Here is a 23,770-nt window from a genome sequence, read left to right as displayed (position 1 = left end):
AACTATATGCAACATGCGGCATAAAGAGCCAGTGTCAGTCGTTTTACCAGCGACAGCCTCGCCACTAATTTGAGTACACAACAATCCTACATATTGCATCTAGCTGATACAGGGAGGCTTGTATACTCTTGGAGACGTAATGAAGCCAACTAGTGTGTTTCTGAAAACCCGCCTCCTAACCTGTCCGTCGGTACCTCTTGCAGTCATCCGAGCCATCGGGGAGGTACCGACCGGGTGGCGATCACATCCATTTAAGCAAGTAGCCAATTCACAACTTCAAGGACGCCGCGGTCATCAACGTTATGACGTCACCGCCTTACGTCGCAAGACTCATGGGAAGAGTAGTTCTCTTGAGCGATTTTTCGCCAAGCTTTATTGAAACCTAACACTTCATTCCTAAAACCGACCTGCAGCAGTGAGATATCTAGTTTAAAATGCACAATAATGTCAAACTTCATTTCCATTGTGATTTAACTAATCATTACTGATAGTAAATAAAGCGTTCAACCTGTGCCAAGCTTCCATTCATTCATGATGTGACTGATCGTCGCAAATCCCTACATTCGGGTAATCACACTAATGAAGTTGTTAGCCACAAACAACATTGATCGGTGTGATCTAGCTTGTGAGTCATGGGAAATGTTGTTCCCTGGGGAGTGTTTTGCTGATTTTAGTTGTAACCTCACCACTTCATTGGCAGACAGTCCTAGCGAGATAAGATATGTAGTTTGGTATGTCTGGTAGTACCGAGCTCATGAATTCTTAGTATGATGGAACTGATCATCGCTGGTTATGAGAGAAGCCTACATATAGGGAATCACACAGACGTGGTATAATGCAGCAAAAGGCGCTGATCTTATTAGAACCCAACAACTTAATTGTCCAGGACATAAGAGTTAGTGAGTGGCCAATGACTGGAAGTCAGATTGCCAGAAGCAGTTTGTGCAAGTAGGGTATAGGCGCTTATCACAGCATTAGCCAAGGTATGGCGTCATTTAAACCCACTTTGTCGCTCTTTAGTTTGTACACCCACTTCTGTTCTCTGAGCAGGAGAAATTTAGATATGTCAGTGACATGTTCTGGAATATATGGTTGTTCTAAAACCGTCCATGTGAAGTCCACTGGTCGATGATTGACTTCTAAGAAATGGCTCATCAGTCTTGTTTTTGGCACCTCACAGTGTTTCTATGTTTCATAATTCTCCTCAGTTTTACATTGCGGGTCGTCATCCCCACATAGTTTAACTTGCAGGGGCACGTAATCAAATATACAACCTTCTCACTATCATAGTTCATGAATTCCTTCTGTATCCATAGTTTTCCTATGCCAATATCAACCGATTTGGATTTCTGAGTTTGGGGACAAACGCCACAAGAGCCACAGGGGTAATGTCCTTGAACAGCGGGGAGACCCCACAGCGTGTCCATTGTCTGAGCTTTACTAGTCCTTCATCTAGTATGAACAAGCTGGTCATGCAGTTTGGTGCTCCTTTTGAAAGAAAATAGTGGCTCAGGTATCTGCTCATTTCCGAAGTTTAATATTTTCCAATGCTTCCGCACACCCTTCTTTGTTTCTTTTGACACTGTGCTGAAAGTGTTAACACAAGTTAATCTTGACAGTTCTCATTTGGGTTCTGCCGGATCCAACAGTGCCTCTCTGTTGTTATTAGTTGCTCGTTTCGCAGAGCGCCGGACCAACTTGGCTGGATATTTCCTTGCACATAACTGTGATGTTAAAGTTTTTGCGTGTTTGAAAACTCTCTTTGGTGGAACAGTTTATGCGAATCCGCAGAAACTGACCATAAGTAAGATTATCCTTCAAGGCCTTAGGATGATGACTATCATAACTCAATAATGAGTTCCTTGCCATTGGTTTTGTGTGAAATTCTTTTTCCAACCCTGTGGGGGTGGCTGCAATCAACAGATCAAGAAATGCCAACTTTTGTTTATTAATATCCACTGTAAATTTTTTTAAATTGTTTCTGCCATTCAGCCAGGTAAGGAAGCCATCAATTGCTGCTATTTCTCATCACCAGACGACCAAGATATCGTCTATGTAATGCCTCCAGAGGGGTATTGACTCACAATAGGGATTCATAGTTGTTAACACATGTTCTTGTTCGAACCCATAGACATAAAGGTTTGCCAGGCTGGGAGCAAAAACACTTCCCATGCTGGTACCGGAAGTCTGAAGGTAGATGGTGTTCTCAAATTTGAAAACATTCTCCTTCATGGTGATCTGAGCACATGCTATGATGAAATGTGTGGGAGTTATCTAGTCCAAATCTCTCTTCGCCAGAAGTAACGCAATGGCATCGCATGTTTTGTCCCGTGGTATTGAGGTGTAGAGAGATTCTACATCAAACAATACAAGTACATCAGTTTCTTTATTAAATTCAACATCCGGTAGTAACCTTAGAACATCTTTTGTGTACTGTAAAAAGGTTGCATTTCTCCATCGGTCTTAAAAAAACGATCTACAAATGTAGATAAGGGTTCCAGTAGGGATCGAATGCCGGATATAATCGGGTGTCCGGGTGGTGGCCTCTTAGATTTATGTACTTTAGGTAGCACATAAAAATAAGGCATCACAGGATGTTTGGTCTGTAGGAATATTGCCTCTTGTGCAGTAACCCACCCTTCGCTCAATGCCTCTTCGACCATGGTCGCGATGTTATTCTTGATTCTCTCTGTTAGGTCTTCTTTTAAGGGGCGATATGAGCTCCTGTCCCCTAATTGTCTTAGGCACTCATCCCGATACACTTCTGTGTCAAGAATCACAATCGCTCCGCCTTTATCGGCCGGTTTTATTTTGATCTGGCCATCAGATGTAAGACTGCAGAGCGCTGCTTGTTCTTTTTTAGGAAAATTACAGAACATTTTATGATCCTTTTCGAATATCAACAATATGTAGTTACCCACGGATTGTTCGTATATCAACACCTGAGTCGGGATTAGGTGTGTCAGGGGATTAAACGTGGATTTCTTTTTAAGCCCGGTGTTGGTATCCACAGGATCGACTGATTCTTCCTTACCTCTGAAGAAAAAATGTAACAGGACTTTACGAAAAAAGTTAGCAAGTTCCCAGTTAGTCTGAAATGCATCACCTTGGGCGGTGGAAACAAAACCAAGGCCTCTATTTAGTACCGTCTCTTCGTCCACACTAAGAGATTTGGAACTCAAATTCAATACTAGTCTGCCTCGCACTCGTCCCGGGTTGTCCGGACGGTTTCTTCTTGTTGCTGCGGAGTCTCCGGGGTGATGGAGGTGGACTCCAGTGGACCTGTGCCCGTTAATTTCTCTGCCTCCCTCTCGAGCGGGAATGTACTCGTATCGTTTGATGTAGAATCTCTCTACACATCGATCCCACAGGACGAGACAAATTTGAGAACACCATCTACCTCCAGACTTCCGGTACCAGTATGGGAAGCGTTTTTGCTCCCAGCCTGGCGAACCTTTATGTCCATGAGTTCAAACAGGAACATCTGTGAACAACTATGAATCCCTATCGTGAGTCAATACGCCTCTGGACGCATTACATAGACGATATCTGGGCTGTCGGTTGGGTGATGATAGTAGTCCTAATGTCCCGCACTAAAACCCCTTCTTTTATTCTTGTCCACCAGAGCGGTGCTCCCATTACCTGCGCTGTGGCCAGGTGAAGTGGAGCTTTTCTCTCCTGCCACATTGGTGAGTGAGACTGTACACTTTGTGTATATGATTAACATATGTGTGTCAATCGATTGAAGGTATACATATAATTCGCCCTAAGCAAGATTACTGGTTCTAAAGGACTTGGACCCAGTTATCCAACCACGACTAATTGTTGTGTGTGTTTCTTTCTATGTGTCTGTTTGTGTGTTCCTTGGCCAAATTGGCGTACTTTGGACCATGAAGTTAAGGAGAAGGATGACCGAAATAACACTCAGGTGATAAAAAACCTTTTTACACTTGTTATTTAGCAGTAGCGCTAATGGTCCTGATGAAGCAGCAGGATACCCTTTGGCTCCGTATAGTCTGCAGAAACATGTTGACCTAACACACTCATTAGTAGTCATTTGTTTATACTACTATCTTCGCACTCTTTTATTGTTTTGGGAGTGAAGAGGTGCACATTAAAGTTCCTTACCCCTTCACTATCCAATTTTATCTACTGAAACACACTTTTTCACTTATTGATCTCTCCACGTTCTTTGCACTGCTTTACAGTTGTCACCTGACACTCTCACACACCATAGGAATCACTGGGCCACACAGGTCAGATTAGGCTTAAAAACACAACAAGGGAGTAGATGGCCTTAGGGGATGTTTACAGACCTCTCACCGCTACAACCCCTAAACAATCAATATACTAACAAAGAGTAGCAGTGGGTCATTCGCTTAACTAATTCAAAATATGCGTCTGAAAAGTGTGACACCCAAACAGAGGATAGTGAACCTAAACACTAACTGCGTGTAGAGACGCTATCTATGTATAAGTATCTTTCCTGTGTGGAAAAATACCCATCAGTTGTCAATCCTTGGCTCCCTGTTCATCATCTGGGTTCCTTCACACCGGGAAGGTAAGATTTTAAAAGAACAACTGTAGATAGCCAGATCTAACAACTTTGTCTAGCCAGTTAGAACCCAGTGAGTATTATCATGTACAGGGATATGAACAGACAACTGTAGAGCAGTGCAACTAAAGAGTGAAAAAAAGTGAACAGTGATGTGAACAAATAAAATTGGCTAGTAGAAAGGATAAGAAACTTTATTATGCACCTTAATACTCCCAAATCAATAAAATGCTTGCGATGATAGTGTAAAAGCGTGGATGACAGGGCAGTAAGCTGCACATAATGTTGGTGCAGCTACGAGAACTCTAAGAGCTATTTATTAGGCTGAAAGAAGGATGACAAGCTTAGACAAGCTGATTTTAACTCTGTGCGTGTGTATGTTTATGTATGGCGATTGGAGCGCAATAACAGTTAACAGGATGTTAGGAGAGGTAGAACACCACAATAAATGGATTGTTCTACTTTTTCCTTTTTAGAGCAGTGCCTCCTTTCCCCCTGAGCCATTCCCAGGTGAGGTGAGGTAGTCTCCTCAAAAACTCTAGGTAAGAACAAGTGACTTACATCCATTGTTGGAGAATGATAGATGGCAATACTATTGTCACTGTTTCAATAGTTTCAAGAACACTTTACTTTTTGGTAATGAACACAAATGTGGCACACTTTTCTCCTTTCCTATTTTACAGATACCTCCAGGCATATGATTGAGTTTTGCCGAGGAAGGACTGTACACTCCACAACACAGGTGATTCTATTTTATTGTTTCCAACCGCTTCGAGTGTACTTGTATTACTTAATTTTCTAATATATTCTTTTCACTTTTTGCAGTAGAAATATTTTGGTGGGTCCTGACGAAGGCACAGGACAGATCGATGTCCGGGTGTGGCGAAACATGTTGACCACTCTTTAATATCAGACAGCTATTTAGTAAAACTGTTGTTTGCACTGTTTTTAGCTTGAACTACGGGAGACAATAATAAACATAGGGTCTGTCGTAATTCAATTTTAACTTCACATATCACTGATGCACTGCACCAATTTCCCACACAGTCCACTGCTCTCATCGGGTAGTTTAGATAGGTATCCTCTTTTACTAGTTGAATGAAATCATCCTCGGGCTCTCCAATCACTATGATGGGGTTGTAGCCCTTAGCGTCACTGGAGTGACTTCAAGAGGAGACCCAGATGATGAAGCATGTCACCAAGTTGGTGAGTGATGGGAATCCGGAAATGTAATGAATATTTCCCTATTTGTGGCGCCTAGACAGTATGGTGTTCGTTTTCTAGAATTTAAAGTGTTTAGAACTTTATTGTAGACCCATGGATACTCTAGGTATGTGAATAAACAAAGAGGGCCTGCTACCTCAGGATGAGAGTGGCAGGTGTTTGCCCTTGCAGAGTGCACCTCTTTAATGATCTTTTTTGAATTCTCATGGATACTGACTGGGCAATCAAAATAATGTCTCAGACCTAACTTGTGAAAGGTATCCCTGACAAATCGTAGCCAGGGAATAGTCAATGCACCATCAAGGTTAAGGCAATCTTTAATAATCTCGCTGGTGAATGCCAACTCTTACGATAACCACATTTTGGCACATAAAAGTAACAGGTCTATGTTTATACAATCCTCTACATAGTCAACCCCCACCTCATAATGACAAAAGCTTGTGGGGGCACTATTTGGAACCATCAGTAACCTTTTGATGAATGTATTTTCCATGATTTGCAACTGGCGACTATTATGATACCCCTAGACACCTTTACCTTATGTTCCCACAGGAACGCATTTGGCTTTATAAAGTGTAATCAGTTTGGTCACCGGTTTGTGCTCTAGTTTGGATGCAAAACGGAAAAGTCCCTCAACCACCCTACCTGAGTTGTGCATCCTCGTGGTTACAAGCTGACCCCATTTCAACTTATTATTAAAAATGTTCCCTAAATAATTACAATTTTTCATTTTATCAATCCTCTTTGGGCCAAATACATAGTTTCTAGTTTTAGTCGTTTTAGGTCCACAAACCATAACATAAGATTTCATAAAATTAACCTTTAGATCCAGTGATAACATAAAATCAGAAAATGCATCAGGAGATTTTTGAAGGCCATTTGCTGTTAGGGCCATTAGGACAGTATTATCCGCATAGGAAAGTAGCGGGACCCAGGTGAACCCAATGGGTGGACAGTCAAGATCTTTTTCTGACAGGAAAGCATCAAAACCATTGGTGTAAATTATAAAAAGAAAAGGATCAATGGTGCATCCCTCTGGACACCCTCAGTCGATGCGATAGGTCTAGTTTTTTCACCATTAGCGCCACATTTAATGCTTACAGATGTGGAGGCGTGGAGCCTGTGGAGAAGAGAAACTAAGGGTTCCTCATCTCCCATTTTGCCCATCAGTGCCCACAGCTTGTCCCGATTTAAAGTATCAAAAGCACTGGACAAGTCCATAAAGGCCAGATGAATAGAACCCCTCCTGGGTTTCTTGTACTTGCCCCTGATCAGGGACAAGTTGAGGCACTGTTTGACAGTACCCATGCCCCTCCTAAAGCCACACTGTGATCTTGCAATCACCCATGTGTCTGTCGCCCAGGTTTCTAATCTAGCAAGGACAACCCTTCCCATCAATTTTGCTGTGGCATCAATAAGGGAGATTGGCCTATAGCAGGAAGGGTCACACCTGTTACCTTTTTAAACACATGGACCACTATAGCCTCCTTTCAAGATGCCGGGATAGGGCTGATCACCACTGCTTTGAACACATTGGTCAATATTGGAGCCCACAGATTAGGATTGGTTTTAGAAAGATCCAGTTGCACTCTATCCGGGACGGGGACTTTCATGCTGATTCCTTTGGCTATGGCTTCCTCAACCTCAACTACTGAGATTGACGCACTTAGGTGACAGGCCGAGGTTAGGTCTTGGGGCAGATCCTCACTGGGGACCTCATGTAGGCGGCCTTTTGGATTAAATGTGGCCACATAATGGGTTTACCAAACACTCCCCCAAATCAGGAAATCCATTCTGGCCAATTCCCCATTGAATAAATGGCTATTTATGACTTCCCAGAAGCTTTTCGAGTCCTTAAGGGTGCTCGCTCTATCCAGATCATCCCAGGCTGAGCACCTCAGTTTTTCTTTCCTCTGTTTCACTGTATCTTTGTAAACCTTCCGAGCATGTTTAATCTGAGTCCTATCTCGGGGCTGTGCATGCAATGCCGTTTTAAAATTGTATGCGCTCTTGTGCATTCTGCATTAAACCACCTTATCTCCGGATGGTCCATCGCCTTAATTGTTTTAGTTATGTTTTTGGCTACATCCGAACAGATCAGTTGGAGTTCCTGAATAATCTCAGCTGGGGCAAGTCATGGGCTAAGCACTTCACAATAGAGTCATAATGTGATCAAACAGTTTTAGCTTCAAACACAGTAGGTTTGACTTTATTCCATTTAAGTCTTACCACTTTGTTAGAATTAAAAGAAGCTTTCTAAACAACAACAATCAGCGGCTGAGCTATTATACTAGTGGACGCTATAAGGGGGTTATAATCGCTCACAGTATTTGGATCCACCTTGAAGTCACCAATAAATTGCAGGAACTTTCATGTTATGAACATAAAATCAATAACACTCTCCTTACCTCCATCCACATAGGTGGGGCACTTTATTAAGGGGTTACTAACTCAATCATTAATAAGGCCCAAATCCTTCTTTAGAGCCTCTCCCTGGGGAGAATGATTAAAATGCGCCAGGGGCAGCCCACCATGCTTAGCAACCCCAGGCATGACCAGAGCTATATGGGCAGACTGAGTAATTGAAATCGCCAACCCAGACAATACATAGGGGTTGCCACTTAAATATGTTCATTTCTGTCTGTAAAGCCTCAATAATTGGCAAATCTTGTAATTAAAAATATTGTAATACCAGTTCACCACTAGTAACTCAACATGCAACAAATTAGAAATTATAACTAATTAAAATCAGGGGGGATGTACCAACAACAGTGACTTTTATAGCTTCATATTTTACTGAGATTGGCATTGCCAAACCTCCTGTAGCCCTCCATGAAGACGAGGGGGTTGCATTAACTGTTTAGGAGCAGTAACCATTCAGTGCAATGTCCTTCGTGTACCATGTCTTTTGTAGACAGATGATGTCAAATCCTTCGATATACGTTAACCAAGACTCATCCGACAGTTTAGAACCAATTTCTGCTATATTCCATTAAATGAATTTAAGGAAAGACTTTTGAGAACCATATTTTTCCATGCCCATGGCTTCATTCTTTATATCTTGCTCATCTGTAATAGTGGGGGGTCCAGGGGCCTCCCTAGTCGAAGTATCACTTGAAGATAAATTGTGGGGATGGGGTGATTTTTCACAATTATCCCAGTTATTCACATTAGTAATTATTTTTAGGGCACAGATTTCAGGGGGATCAACAGTACACCTATTAGTGAGTACATCTGTGTGAACTCCAATCTCCTGAGCTCTAAAAGTCAGTCCTGCTATCGCTGATGCTGCTGGAAGGGTGAAACACTCAGTTAGTCAGTCAATTTCTGACAGCCCAGAAAGGACATCAAAACGATTGTGATGGCTGAAAGAAGGTGGCTGTATACTAGGGGCCATCCGTGACAAATTTTTTCTCACCAGATAGTCAGATTGCAGGGGATAGAAAAACCCCAATGGGTAAGCCTCTATGGAGTTGTCATGTTTGCTTTGAAAATGCATTAGTGCAAAATGTACACACCATGCATTGTTAAAATTGAGTACAATGCAATCCCCGCCCCCACGTTTGGTCATGTGACCCAGCCAACTCACTCCCCTGGCCATAATATTTTTTTGTGACCAGTTTATCTTCCATGAGATTTTCTTAGAGCACCAGTATGCCGATTCATTGACAAGACTTTGACAGGTTTCTTCCTGGCCGAATGCCAGGCAGGGAACCCCCTTCAGGAGTATACGGTGTGCATTGTGGTGGCAAATTCAACATGCTTTTAGCACCCCTCCTGCCTCTATTTTCTCCACCAGTAACATTTATATCTGTATAATCTTGTGGCAGACAGGTCCTTTTATGTTATGAGTAGCTTTGGATGATTAGTGTCCCCTTGCCCCAGACTCATATTATTCCTGTTCATGTTCCTAGCCATGATTGGGTCTTGGCTTACCAAGACCGCAGTATTATTGCCAACATTAATAGGCGGTATATCTATGAAAAGAGCCTGTTCTTTTGCAGTAGATGTTACACTTGTGGAATTCAATCTGGTTAATGGGACACTAGAAGTAATGGTGTTTCCATCAGAGCTTCTTAAGCAAGTGATGTTATTAGTCTGGTTTTTGAATTCCAGATTATTACCTAAACCCATTAGGACTCGGGCAAGCTGCTGTTCAATGCTAACTAGTCTAAGCAAATTGGGAGTCAAGGCCCATCAGTGCCCACAGCTTGTCCCAATTTCAGTATCAAAAGCACTGGACAAGTCCATGAAGGCCAGATGAATAGAACCCCTCCTGGGTTTCTTGTACTTGCCCATGTTCTGGGACAAGTTGAGGCACTGTTTAACAGTACCCATGCCCCTCCTTAAGCCATACTGTGATTGTGCAATCGCCCCTGTGTCTGTCGCCCAGGTTTTTATTCTAGCAAGGACAACCCTTCCCATCAATTTTGCTGTGGCATCAATAAGGGAGATTGGCCTATAGCAGGAAGACCTCTTGTACGATTTTACCAATGTTATCTACTTTGTCATCAACTTTATTATCCAAGACATTTAGTACATTTGCTCTCCCTCCCCCCAACCGAGTCCTGGAAGTATTTCCAACGGAGGTGGTTTTCTTAGTTCTTTTCCCACTTGGCAATTGACCCCTTAATCTGTAATCGGCTCCTGCTCCATCCGTTCATTTTCTTTTCCCTCCTTTTTCTTCTCGAGTTACAGAAGGTTTCTCCACAGGACCGGTGGACGGGTCAGTTCCTTCATTCGGGGCAGACAAAACACCATGACTTGAAATAGTTATGATGGGAAATAAAGGAGGTTGTGGCCTTTACTCTACTGCAGTTTCTGAGGTGGTAATTTGAGAGTCATTTTGGGCAGATGGGATTGAGCAGGGAGCAAAAGAATGTCTGTGTTCAGCTATTTCGATCTCCTTAGTTAAAAACCCTACCACTTTTTGTAAGAAACCATCCAATGTTGTGTCTGTTATTTTTGATGTTGCTGTAGGCTTCCGTTTCCCCATTGTACATGTACTTTTAAAATGTATTAAAACATTAAATGATTTACCTTTGCGTGTCCTTCCCGAGATTACATTTTAGACAAATAGAGGTCCCAAGAGCAAATATCAGTGCCACTAACGAGGAACCAGCTTTCTCCGGCCTCTGACGGGTGCTGATGGGCCACACTTGGCCCTGGGTTTGCCTGCGTATGCCTGCGCGCGTCCTGCGCTGCGGGAGCCCCTGGGAGCCTTTGAAGGTGCCTCCTGGTGCAAGGGGAACGTTGGCAACTGTGCTGGATGCGGCAGGGAATGCTGGGGAGTGTAGTCCTGCACTCCCGGCACCCGATCCCAGCCTCCGACCTTCTCTTAGCTTGGGCCCCCAACTGAGGGCAAACAAACAACAGCAGGGCTTCCCGCACTGCGGGACTTCCTGGGAGCCTTTGAAGGCACCTCCTGGCACAATGGGGATGTTGGTGGCTGAATTGGACACCACAGGGGGTGTTGGGAAGAGTAGTCCTGCACTCCCCGGCTCCCGATCCTGGTCTCCGACCTCCTCTTAGCTTGGGCCCCCAATGGAGGCAAACAAACAACAGCAGGGATGAAATGAATAAATAAGAATTTTTCAATATTAGTTCACAAGGGTAGGTTGAACACGTCATCTTCCTGTAGCAAAACAGAAGTTTGTTTGAGGGAAAAAGCTGTATAATAGGAACTAATGTCTGGAAAGTTTACTCTCCCTAAATATTTGGGACTTTTAAATTTATGAATAGACATACAAGCTTTTCTATTATTCCACAGGGTTTTAGACAAGTTCAAATAGAGTAACTTATATTGAAAATTAGGAATATTTACAGGAATGTTAGAGGTATGAAAAACGTATTATAGGTACCATCATCATCTTAAAGTGTCTAGGTGACCCCACCAAGAAAAAAGTAGAGGATTCCATTGGGACGTAAGTGAGTTCAATGTGGAATGCAATTCATTAAAGTTAAGAGAAACTGGTTATTTAATAGATGCTGTAAACCACAAACCAAGATATTTGACTTTAGCTGGGCTCCAATGGAATTGAGAAAAGGCAAAATTAGCATGAAATAATTACTTTTTTAATGGAAAAATGTCACACTTGTCTGAACTAATGCAAAAAGTTCCATCTCTGTTTAGAAGATTGGTAACAGAGTTTGTAGATGGGACATACATAATAAAATGTCATTGGCATAAGCAGAAAGTGTAAACTGATTGTCACCATGAAGAAAACTTTTAATTTGGGCATTTAAACTAATCTTAATCAGAAAGGGTTTGTGACAAGAAGAAAGAGAAGAGGAGAAAGAGGAAATCCTTGTTGAACCCCCCAATATAGGGGAAACGATAACGAGAGAAGGCCATTAACTAAAATAGCAGATGTAGGAGAGGAATACATCAAAGAGACATAATTATTAAAAGGAGGGCCTTAACCAAACCAGGATAGAGTAAAAAAGATAAAAGACCAGCTAACTCGATCAAAAACCTTATCTTTGCCTAAAGAGATAGTGGCTAGAGAATGCTTATAAGAAGTAGATTTGCTAAGGACATTAAAAAATAGGTGAGGATTGTCAGAGATCTGTCTGCCCTTTATACAGCTTCATTATTCATGACCAATCAAATTAGGTTAATAGGGTTCTAAATGAAGAGCTAGATTGTTGACAAAATGTTATAGTCTGCATTAATTAAAGAACTGGGCCTAGAGTTTTTACATAATGCATGATATTTATTGTCTTTAGGGATAGGACATATTAAGGCAGCTTGCAAAGAACCACTAGAACTGTGAAAAGAAATAAAGGAGAGAAAGAGTTTATGTAATTTTGTAAGGAGGATTTTGGAGAAATGCAAATACAATTCTACAGTAAATCCATCAGGACCTGGTGCTTTACTTCATTTAATAGTGAGCATAGTATTTGAAATGTCCTGAATTTGAATATCATCATCTAGTGATGAAAAATGAATGGGAAATACCAGAGTGTAAAAATTCTTAAAATCTCTTTTTTAATTTCCTAAAAATGTCTTTATTTTTATAAACCGTATTATTAGAAGAGGTGAGGATAGATTCAATTTTAGTGTGTTCATTTTTAATTTTGAGATAATTTGCTAGCAGTTTCCCAGCTTTCTTTTGACCACTGTAGTATTTGGCGGAGGATTTAAGTAAAAATAGATTCACATTTTCTGTGAGTAACTTATTAAAGGTGAATTTGGATTTGATAAGCTCCTCTAAACAAGTTTTAAAATGACCTTGATAATAAGCTTTTTCCTAGTTGTTTAATGTGAACTGTAAGTGCCTTTAATTGATTGAAAGATGCTTTCCTTTAATAAGACACTAAAGATGATGAAGTCTCTGGAGGCAGCTTTAAAGTGTCTTATATAACCTTAAAAGAAATTGTTGAGTTGCCATTTTCAAAAAAGAAAGCATTGGCAAAAGATTCGAAACTTTGAATTAATTTGGGATCCAATAAGAATCTCCATCTTCAATCTTCTTGAGTAGGTGGGAAAAGATCCAGGTCCAAAATAACTGGAGCGTGATCAAAAATTAATTTGGATCCCATACTTGAGTTAGTAATGTGTTGTGCAGGAGATTTAGAAAGGAACAGATAGTCCTGTTGAAATTGGGAAAGATGTACAGGGGAGTAAAATATGCATTCTAAAAGTGTAGGATTACATAATCTCCAAGCATTCACTAAAGATCTCTATTGGAAAGTAGATGTGAATTGAGAGTGCATGCGGGAAGGAATGAATTTAGACTTTGAATCTCGGTCAATGAGGGGCTCAAAGACCATGTTACAGTCCCCACGAACTACTAAATAATCATCTTTGTAAGACATCAATGTAGACAATATGTCAGGCCAAATGGGGTTATCTGGGGCAGTGGGTGCATAAAGGTTGAAAATTGTCATGGTATTTTATTGATTAGCTATAAAATAGAAACCCATTGTATCAATATCTTGTGATCACTGGCACATCCAACCGTTTATGACATAGTATGGCAACACCTTTACGTTTCCCAGGGCCGAAAGAAGCAAAAAACAAATTCACTCACAATAAACCAACAAAATTGAATAGCATATAGGGAACAACACATGGGTAAGAATATAGAATGAATGAAGAGCGTGTAAGAGACACGAAAGAAACACAAATGATATAGTGATGAATATATATTGGCAGAAAAGGAACTGCAGAAAAGGAATCAGTCTTTTTGTAATGCTCTGTCCAGCTTTTTCACTACTAAGGTGGCAGATATATACTCATCCGTTACAGGGAACGTAGGGACAAGATCCAAAGTCTGCAGTGGTGAAGATCCAGCCACTGACCATGATCCCTTCTCGTCCTTTGCTCCTGTTATGCAGGATCAAATCAGCAGACTCATCTCTACTACCAAGTCTGGCTCCCCCTTAGACCCCTGTCCGCCTTCAGTGATGGCTAACCTCAGCGAGGTAATCTCTCGTCCACTTATGGAAATTTGTAACACCGCATTCCAAACTGGTCGCTATCCAGGTTCTTGGAAGAAGGCTGTGATCAGACCTCTTCTGAAGAAACCCTCCCTGGACCCCACAGCGCTGGCCAGCTATAGACCAATAGCGTGTCTCCCCTTTCCTGCCAAAATATGCGAATCTCTGATGAATAAACAACTCTCAGAGTTCGTCGATACTTACCAACTTCTCGACGAAACGCAGTTTGGCTTTAGGAAAGGGCATGGAACCGAGACCGCTTTAATAAAGGCCTCAGACGAGATCAGAGCCATTATGGACCAGGGAGGTGCGGCTGTCCTGATCCTTCTGGACTTGTCCGCAGCCTTTGACACGGTCGACCATGCTGTCCTGGTCGACCGTGTCACAGCCCTGGGGATAAACGGTACGGCTAGAGATCTTATTTCATCTTTTCTGGCCAACCGTACCCAGACAGTGAAGTTGGGTAACTTCTATTCTCCTGTCTCTGTACTCCCCTGTGGAGTTCCACAGGGTTCCTCGCTAAGTCCAACGCTATTTAATATCTATGTAGCAGACTTAGCGAGGGTAATAAAGGCCCATGGGTTGCGACTTACATCTTACGCAGACGACACCCAACTGGTTCTGGCGATCCACAAGGACGGCCCAGCGGTGGCAGCTAATTTTCAAAGGGCCTTGCTTGCTGTCAGTACCTGGATGTCCTCCAATTGTCTGAGGCTTAACTCAGACAAAACCGAGGTCATGGCCTTTGGTAAACTCTCCCCGGACTGGTCTTCCACTTGGGGGCCTAACCAGCTGGGCTCTCCACCTGTCCCAGTTGAAAAGGCTAGAAACCTGGGAGTTATCTTTGACAGCAAGCTGTCATTTAACCTTCATGTCAACAAGGTTGTGTCATCTGCGTTCTTTATTGTAAAGAAAATTAGGAAAATACTGCCTTACCTCCCCACCTCAGCTGGGAAGACCCTGGTCTCCACCCTAGTGTTTTCCAAAATCGACTACGGGAATGCCCTCTTCCTTAATACTCAGAAACTCGTTCTATCTAAGTTGCAGTCCATACAGAATGCGGCTGCAAGAATTCTTCTTGACATCCCCCGCCGCCAGCCAACCACTTCAGCCATTCGTCATCTGCATTGGCTAAGAGTAGAGGGCTGTATTAAATTTAAGGCCCTCTGCATCGCCTACAAGGCAGTGCACGGCGTCGGTCAAAAGTTTCTGATTGAAGCGTTCCAGTTGTATAGCCCCAAGAGACAGCTGAGATCCGCCAACACCTGCCTGCTTCCGGTACCTCGCATGAGAACGGCAACTTGGGGAGACAGGCGCTTCTTGGTTGACACACCCAAACTCTGGAACCTTCTGCCACTCACCATAAAAACTGCCCCCAATTTGATGAGCTTTCGGAGACTCTTAAAGACATGGTTGTTCAACCAGTAAGCCTGCTGCTCGGTCTTTTTATCCGCCACATGCGCCGAGACACCTTCGGGTATTTGTTTGCGCAATAAAAATCTCGGAAATAAATAAATAAATAAATAAATAAACAAAAAGAAATAAAGGAGAGCAAAAAGGAAATAATGAACGAGAAAAAGAAGGACCATACAAGTAAGGAATAAATTGACTGACCAAAAGACAGGGACGAAATGAGGATAGTGACGCCACATAAGGAAGATGATACAAACGACCAGAAAACCTATGATGGACCGGGTGGGAAGGGTACATCAGCTACATGGTTTGAAAGTCGAAGATCGCATCTAATAAAAAGAAAGTCAAGACAGGATAAATGAGTAACAGTTAATGACCATACTCGCAATATGTACTCATAACAGATCAAGAGGTAACAAACAACAAATAACATATTACAACCAAATCAGACACTTGAAAGCCTGGTTTTATTCATTTCTTCCTCCCTGCAATTAATGAGAAACTGTTAGAATACTGCAGGATCTTCAAAAGTTGTAGTCTTGTCTTTATAAATCACCTCAAACAAGCAGGGGTAGAAGAGACCAACACAGGCGTTCAGATTGCAAAGAGAGGGTCTAATGTCCAAAAAAGTCTTCCTCCTATCTGCTGTTTGATTAGCATAATCTTGGGAAAAGAAAAGAGTAGAACTCTGCCAAAGACACTCGACCCTTAAGCTTGGCCGCTAGAATAACTTTCAATAGGTCAGTATATTCTAAAAAGTAGGTGATATCCCCTCTTGGTTTAGTAGATGAAGATCAGGCACGTGGTTCGTGACCCAGACGATGAGCTCCTTGAACGATCAGACTAGGGGCAGTCAGTAGAATCATCAGAAGACAAGACCTGAAGAATGCAATAGGATAAGGACCCTCCAAACCTTCTGCCAAACCCCCAAAAAATGTAGGTTGTTGCACCTGTTACGAGTTGTAAGATTTTCCACTTGATTCTTGAGATGAGCAGTTTCAAATTGCATCGGGGGTACCTTGATCGCCATGGCTTGAAAAGAGTCTACACATTGTTTCATTTGCACTGTTTTATTTTCCATGCACACCCATTAATCCACTACAGTATGAAGACGTTTATTAGTTTCTTCCATATAAGATCGAAGGGCTCGGATCTCCTCAAGGAGCAAGTCCAAGGAACTAGGTGGAGCAAAAGTGACTGGCAAATGAGGGTCCTTTTTAATGCGCTTGCAAGCTATGAGTGAAGCGGAAGTAATTACTTTAGATGCATGCTTGACACTTGAAATTGAAAATATTGATGTTAGTAGCATAGCTCCCATGGGAGGAGGAGTATTGTTACAGTCAGAATCCTCCATGCCTGTTAAAAGGATATTAAAAGGATAATACTCCTCTAGAGGTACTGATAGGGAAGGGGAAACATCCTTTACAACGCAACTTTTACCACGCAGTGCCTTTACGATGCAACTTTTACAACGCAAACCATTACAACGCATTGCGCTGGGGGGCGCTCTAGGATAGGGATTACGTTTAATTTACTATCCAACACCTTCCCTAGTGTCCACGGGGACTGGAGTTGGAATAGTAAATTAAACTAATCACTATCCAGCACCCCAAAGCGCTATGCGTTCTAAAGGTTTGCGATGTAAAAACCTCGTTGTAAAGGCATGCGTGGTAAACGCATGTGTTGTAATGTCATACATCCTAGGGAAGTAGTAATAAATATGCAACACATAGACTTTGTTCACCCCTTAATGCTGCATGGCGCCACGGACTCCAAAAGTATGGCATGGAAGACGCCGGTGAGTCCACAACCCTCCTGAGCCCCCACGGAGCCACGCTAGCTGGCGTCCATCTTTGTCTGAGCCTAAGCCACGCCCGGCAGATTGTGTTTAAAAACAAAAAAGTGACCGACCTGTCATGCTGCCATGACATGGTGGTGTGGATGACATTTATGTTTTCCCACAAATTGCGCTCACACTGTACTAGCAAAAGGCAGTTTCAGTAAAATGTACACTCCTAACAGGACAGGAAACTACATGTTGCAAGGAGACTGCCACAAACTGCAGACGTAGTTGGTTTCTCACCCTATAAGTATGGAGGCCTTTTGCTCCAAACTCTAAATGTGCAACATAATTTCTTTTGAACAGAGATTATGGCAAGGGCTTCTCCACTTACATCAAAACTAATCAAATGTATTTGCTAATAGTGGAGACAAGAAAGCAGCAACCGTTGCACCTTACTAATCCTTAGCTTGTATACGGATGATATATAAACAGGAGGCCAGAATACATAAACCCTGCAGTAATTACAAATTATTAAATCATCTGAACCTTGTTCTGAAACAGATCTAGTATCTGAAAAGATTAGACAAATCAGAGAAATTTGTGCTTAGTAAATTGCTACCTGATTGTTAACCAACATGACCTTTTCTCGCTGTCCTACTCCTGGAGATCTGCATTATGTTTGCCCAAAGTTTTCAGATTTCAGCCTTCCATGTATGAGTGACTTTAGAGCAGAGCTTTTTCTTTGAATTCCACTGCTATTGTTAGTCATGGTTACAACGTCATAGACTCAAGACTACAACCATACAAGTACAAATACCGAAAGAAGTGTCCTAATTTGGGGGAGTTACTCATGCATTATTCGTTTAAAATGTGAGAGCTCTGCTAGGGCTTGGGCTGGTAGAAAAACTAAAGCTCACTTCACTCAGTTATTATTATGTTTTTAAATTATAGGAACCTTGGGGCATATTATCAAGGGGGTTTATCTCCGCTTTTTTGGCTTTAAAAGCCAAGAAAGCGGAGATAAAATGATCTCCCTATTGCCTAGCTGGCGCTAACACCAGTTAGCGACAGCTAGTAGGAGATAGCGACCATCTTGGGCCCCGCTTTGCATGTCATTGAAATGTATCACTAATGACATGCAAAGTGGGCTTGCCAAGATATTAGCGACTGGAAACAGTCGCTAACATCGCTATCTCCTATTACCAACTTTTGGAGATATTCACGCTTAGCGCGAATATCTCCAAAAGCTAACACCTGCCCCTCAGCAGTTCTTAGCCATGTTATCCAATGGTAGGTGGATAACATGGCTAAGAGCATTAGCTCGGTAATGCATGAATATCGCTGACTTTTCAGCGATATTCATGCATTTCGGCCGATTTTTATCGCTTAGGAGATAAACCTTGATAATAGCAAGGTTCCTAAGCGATAAAAATCGCCGCAGCACGGCGATAAAAAGTATTGCCGCTAAGCCAACATAGCGATAATTATCGCTAGTTGTTGGTAATATGCCCCCTTGATTGTAAAGCTATGCAATGGACACTGAAAAAGTCTTGAAATATTTCTTATTTTTCAACCAGGGTCTCTGAAAGGGGATATTCTCATCGTCTATGGTGGTGTCACCCATCTTCATTTGCTTTTATCAGCTTGTGATCACTTCAAGGAAATCATTTTAATGGATGTTTTAGATACGAATCTACAGTACGTAAAGAAATGGAAGAACAATCACCCACTGTCATTTAACTGGAAAGACTCCTTTAAGATTCTTCAGGAAAGTGAAGAGAGGTATGACATGTGTATCCTAATCATTTTCAATCATTCACTGACATATATTCATATATTTTGTCACAAATGTAGAGGTTTAATGAGAAGGATATTTTCTCTGCAACATTGTAGTACTTGACTAGGTCATGGTTCAAGCTCCCATAATATGTACACTGCTTACGTACAAGATAATACTTACCATGTATACTCTTTGTCTCTTGACATGAAACCTCTGCAGTTTTGACTCATTCAAAAATGTATTGTGTTTATTTATATTTTATTTGTTATAAATCAAATTAGTAATATTTGCAAACGTCAGCTTATAAATAAAAAAGTGATATATATTTTGAATGTATAATCCACTTCTGTTATTTATAAAACATATATCAGACCATCCAAAACACGGATGACAGACTCATCCCATACATCCCCAGAAACACTCACCTTACTCCCTAACTCACTGAACTACACTGGCTACCCATCCAGAAACCTTGCAAATTAAGGCTGCTCATCCACATCCATAAAGTCCTCCACAAAACTGGACTAGCATACCATACAAACTAACTTCAACTCTGCCAACTCTAGGCAGCTACACTCCACCTCTCTCTCCCTTGTATGAGTCCCTAGCATCCACAGAAACAAGTCAGGAGGGCGAGCCTTCTCCTTCATCACCATCAAGAACTGGATTGAACTTCCTCAATAAATCAGGACTGCTACTACATTTGTCATTTTCCACAAGAAACTTAAGACCTGGCTGTTCAACTAAGGGTGCTTCTGGCTTACTTTCTGGCTCCAATGCATAGATACACCTGTGGGTGATAAGCTGCACCATACAAATCAACATAACATAACACTGAAAAATGTCCCTCTCTGAAAGGTCGCCCCAAACTTTTTGCTAACGTCCTCCTCTTTTCCTGATCTTGTTTTTGCTGGCTTTAGGACTCTGTGACTTTACCACTGCTAACCATTGCTAAAATGCTTGTGCTCTATCCCCTAAACATGTTAAGATTGGTTCATACCCAATTGGCATATTTCATTTACTTTAATCCCTAGTAAATTGCGTTACGTGTGCCCAGGGCCTATACATTAAATGCTACTAGTGGGCCTACAGCACTGATTGTTCCACTCACATATGTAGACCATTAACCGTGTCTCAAGCCTGCCATTGCAGGACCTTTGTGTGCAGTTTACTGCCAGTTCGACTCAAAACTACTTGCCAAGCCTTATACTCCCCTTTTATTACATATATGTCACTTCTAAGGAAGGCCCTTGGTAGCTGAAATGGTAGGGTCCTATGTAAGTTAAAGGTAGAAGGTAGGACATGCACTTTTATGTTTTACATGTCCTGGTAGTGACAAACAGCTCAATTAATTTGTCACTGCTGTGAGGCCCACTTGTCTCATAGGCAAGCATTGGGAATTCCTTAAAATATCTTTAAGCTGTAATTCCTGATCAGAAAGGAGTAGTTATCATGTTATTTATACGATTAAAAGACGTGCACTGATACCCATCATTTTTTTCATACGCATGGCGAGCGTAATGTTATCTCCAAACTTGCACATAGGTTTTAAGTGTCACTGGCAGCATAAATCATCCTGAAATCACTGTATGTTTCTAAGTTACATTTGAAAACCACATAACTTTATTGACAAAAGACGGGCACTAACGATCTTCGTTTTTTACACTCCGAGTGGTTGCAATGTTGCCATTTAATGCAATTTCAAAGTATTAATAGTCACTAACGTACGTTTATAAGACACATTTGAGACCTTGACACACATGTTTTCACTGATATTCTTCTGACTTCGTTCACATCGCGTATTTTCACCTTTTTATTTCATTCTTTTTTTTAGAATTATGATCTTTTGGCATGGTCATGGATATTAACAAAGTGCATGGCACTCCATCACTTTCTCTGAATCACAACATCCTCACCAATACTGAAGTTTCATTATCAATAATCAGTCGTATGATTTAGGATATGGTCCCCCATTTAGATAACCATTCTGTTTCTATTTATATTTCCCCTGATAAAGTGCCAGCGTGGGCACGAAATGCATTGGATTACCAATTATATTCAATTTAATATTTATCAGAAGATGAGTTAAGTGTTACTTAAACAGGAGATTTTCATTTTCATGGATTGAATAAAATTTCATTTATAATACTCAACCGCTTGTTTCAGAACTTTGGATATATCAGTTGAACTTTAAAAATCGTTCACACGACGACTGCCATGCCCAGAGGGCCCCCCTCTAAGATTAGAGGACGCATGTACTCTTACATTGAACCGGACACTCTGTGGTCTAGAGAGTGAAACCTCCGTGGCATGTGACAACTTTTGAGCTTTACTACAACAACCCAGCTTGTGCGCAGACAAACCCCTTCTCTTGTAGCTCCTTGTAATTGCCATCAGACAAAGTAAAGCCTTGCCGCAAAGTATTGTGGAACTGATGCCGGATGACATAAGCCTTGCAAAGCATCCCTGCACAGCGTCTCAGAACCAACATTGGATGACACAAAGCCTCGCAAAGCCTTAACGCACAGACTGTGTCCCAGGATTCAAGGTACTATATTCAGCTGGTCCAAGTGGGTCCCTGTAGCTGCCCAGTGCTCCATTGCAGTTGGCCTGAACTTTGGATTTGCACAGGTCCCTCAAAACCTAGAGTAATCATTTTAGCTCCACTTGCTTTTAAGTGCTTTATTGCATTTATTTCTTCAAAATGTAATATATTGACTCCTACTAATTGGACTTTGGCCATTTTGGTCTTGTTTTAGACAGAATATAATAATCCTTCATTTAACCTGGTGTGGAGTATTTTTGGGATGTATTTGCTGCATTATTATTTTTTTCTTTTTTTGGTCCTCATATGCGACATCTTGCAAGGAATGTGATCAGGTGTTAAGTGGTACCATCGCCCCATGCTTGATAATTGCACTCTAGGTGCACTGCTTCTTTTATGAGTTTCTTTAAAATTCTGTTTGTTTGAATTGGGCTTGAATATTTTCAATTTGTGGGTGCTCCGAAGGTAACGTCTTCAGCCGAGTAACGTCTGTGAACAATGAAACAATGGTGCCTTTCATGGAACATTATCGGCATCCCTCTGAGGCACTCCCTTGTCTCCTTAACAAAGGATTCAACTCCTATGGTTGAATTCATTTTTTATTGTAGTTTTATTCATTTGATTCATTTTTCATTGTTTCGTGTTTGATCAAATTTCATTCTTTGATACACTTTTATGAATGGATATCATTACTACTCATCCTCCTATGCATTTCGGGTATGAACTACCCTTCTTCAGGGAGAGGCACTAGAAAATCAAAAAGTATATGTACTCATGAGTTCATCTATCGTGCAAACCTAACAGTGTATATAAACTATACATTTCTTAAGAAAAAAACATGCTTTTTGTCACCCAGTGAAATGTGCAAGGTTTAATTGAGCCCGTTTCCCGAAGAAAAACCAAAAAACGAGCCAAAACAACTCAAAAATGAAGAAAAATGAGGACGCTACTCACATGAGTCCCTTTCGAAAAATGTACTCTGAAAATACCAACAGAAAACAAATATCGTAAATCAAACTATCTGTTTACATGTGCGTCGTTAACTGAGTTATATCTACAAGCTCCATGTCTTCATAACTAACCTTTATGTATGCTGGTAAACTATCGGAACATAATCCATTCCAGGCTATCTCCTACTTCAATCTCCAAGACGTGCAAGACGCTCCACTATGCTTCCGTGTTAAACGTCCAACTATATTCTGATTGGACCATCCAGCGGTCACCTAATCAATAAACATAGATAACAGACTGATGTCGAAATACTCACTATAACTTGTGTATGTTTTTTAAATACACAATTTAACTCCTGGTTTGACGAAGCTAAACTATAAAAAACCGAAATAGAGAAACCGAAATAAAAAACATGATGTCAGCGACAAATGTTTAGAAAAAACGCTCGGAAAAAACGAAGGAAGACTTTAAAAACGAAAGTGTGAAAGGGTGATAGGAACTGAAGTGATGTAAGCATTTACGTTCAAAAAGCACATGATACAGTATCATATTATAATAGTACAGGTAATCCAAAAGACACATTGGAACATAAGGCAACTAACGGATTGCCTGAATTCTGTTTATCCAAATGGTTATATATAACATGCTAGCTCCATTCGATCATTGAGCCCATTAGGCTTGCTTGAGCAAAGTCTTTGAATCCAGACATTTTCACGTTGAAGCAGGTATCTGTTATTGTCCCTTCCTTCCTGCTTATCTACAGCTTCCAGAATGAGAAATTTCAGTTGTGAAATATTGTGATGAGCTTCCAAAAAATGCATTGCAAGTGATGATTTGGTGTCAGTTCTAATATTAGATTTGTGCTCCGTGAGTCTAGTTTTTATCTTTCTCTCCGTTTTTCCTACGTATGGTTTACCACACGGACATTGTAATAGATAAATTACATTTGTTGTGTCACAAGTGGCTGTGACTTTTAGTCTGATTTGATGACCTTTCATAGGATGATTTATAACATTTCCTTTGATTATATTGTTGCAATTTCCGCAATTCATGCATGGTATTGTTCCCTTGCAT

General features: G+C 41.3%; 1 protein-coding gene across 1 annotated transcript in view; it reads left to right on the top strand.

The window, feature by feature from the left end:
- LOC144825055 (nicotinamide N-methyltransferase-like) overlaps window positions 1-23,770 on the top strand; it is a 119,599-nt gene that overhangs the window by 62,517 nt on the left and 33,312 nt on the right. The window contains exon 2 of the mRNA XM_078683965.1: window positions 18,998-19,202. Coding sequence (XP_078540091.1) covers window positions 18,998-19,202 — 205 coding nt within the window. The remainder of the gene's footprint in view (window positions 1-18,997; window positions 19,203-23,770) is intronic.

The sequence above is a fragment of the Lissotriton helveticus genome, chromosome 3_1 (assembly GCF_964261635.1).
Source record: "Lissotriton helveticus chromosome 3_1, aLisHel1.1, whole genome shotgun sequence".
In the NCBI taxonomy this organism is placed as follows: domain Eukaryota; kingdom Metazoa; phylum Chordata; class Amphibia; order Caudata; family Salamandridae; genus Lissotriton; species Lissotriton helveticus.
Note: the sequence above shows the minus strand (reverse complement) of the source record. Positions and strands in the feature narration are given on the sequence as shown.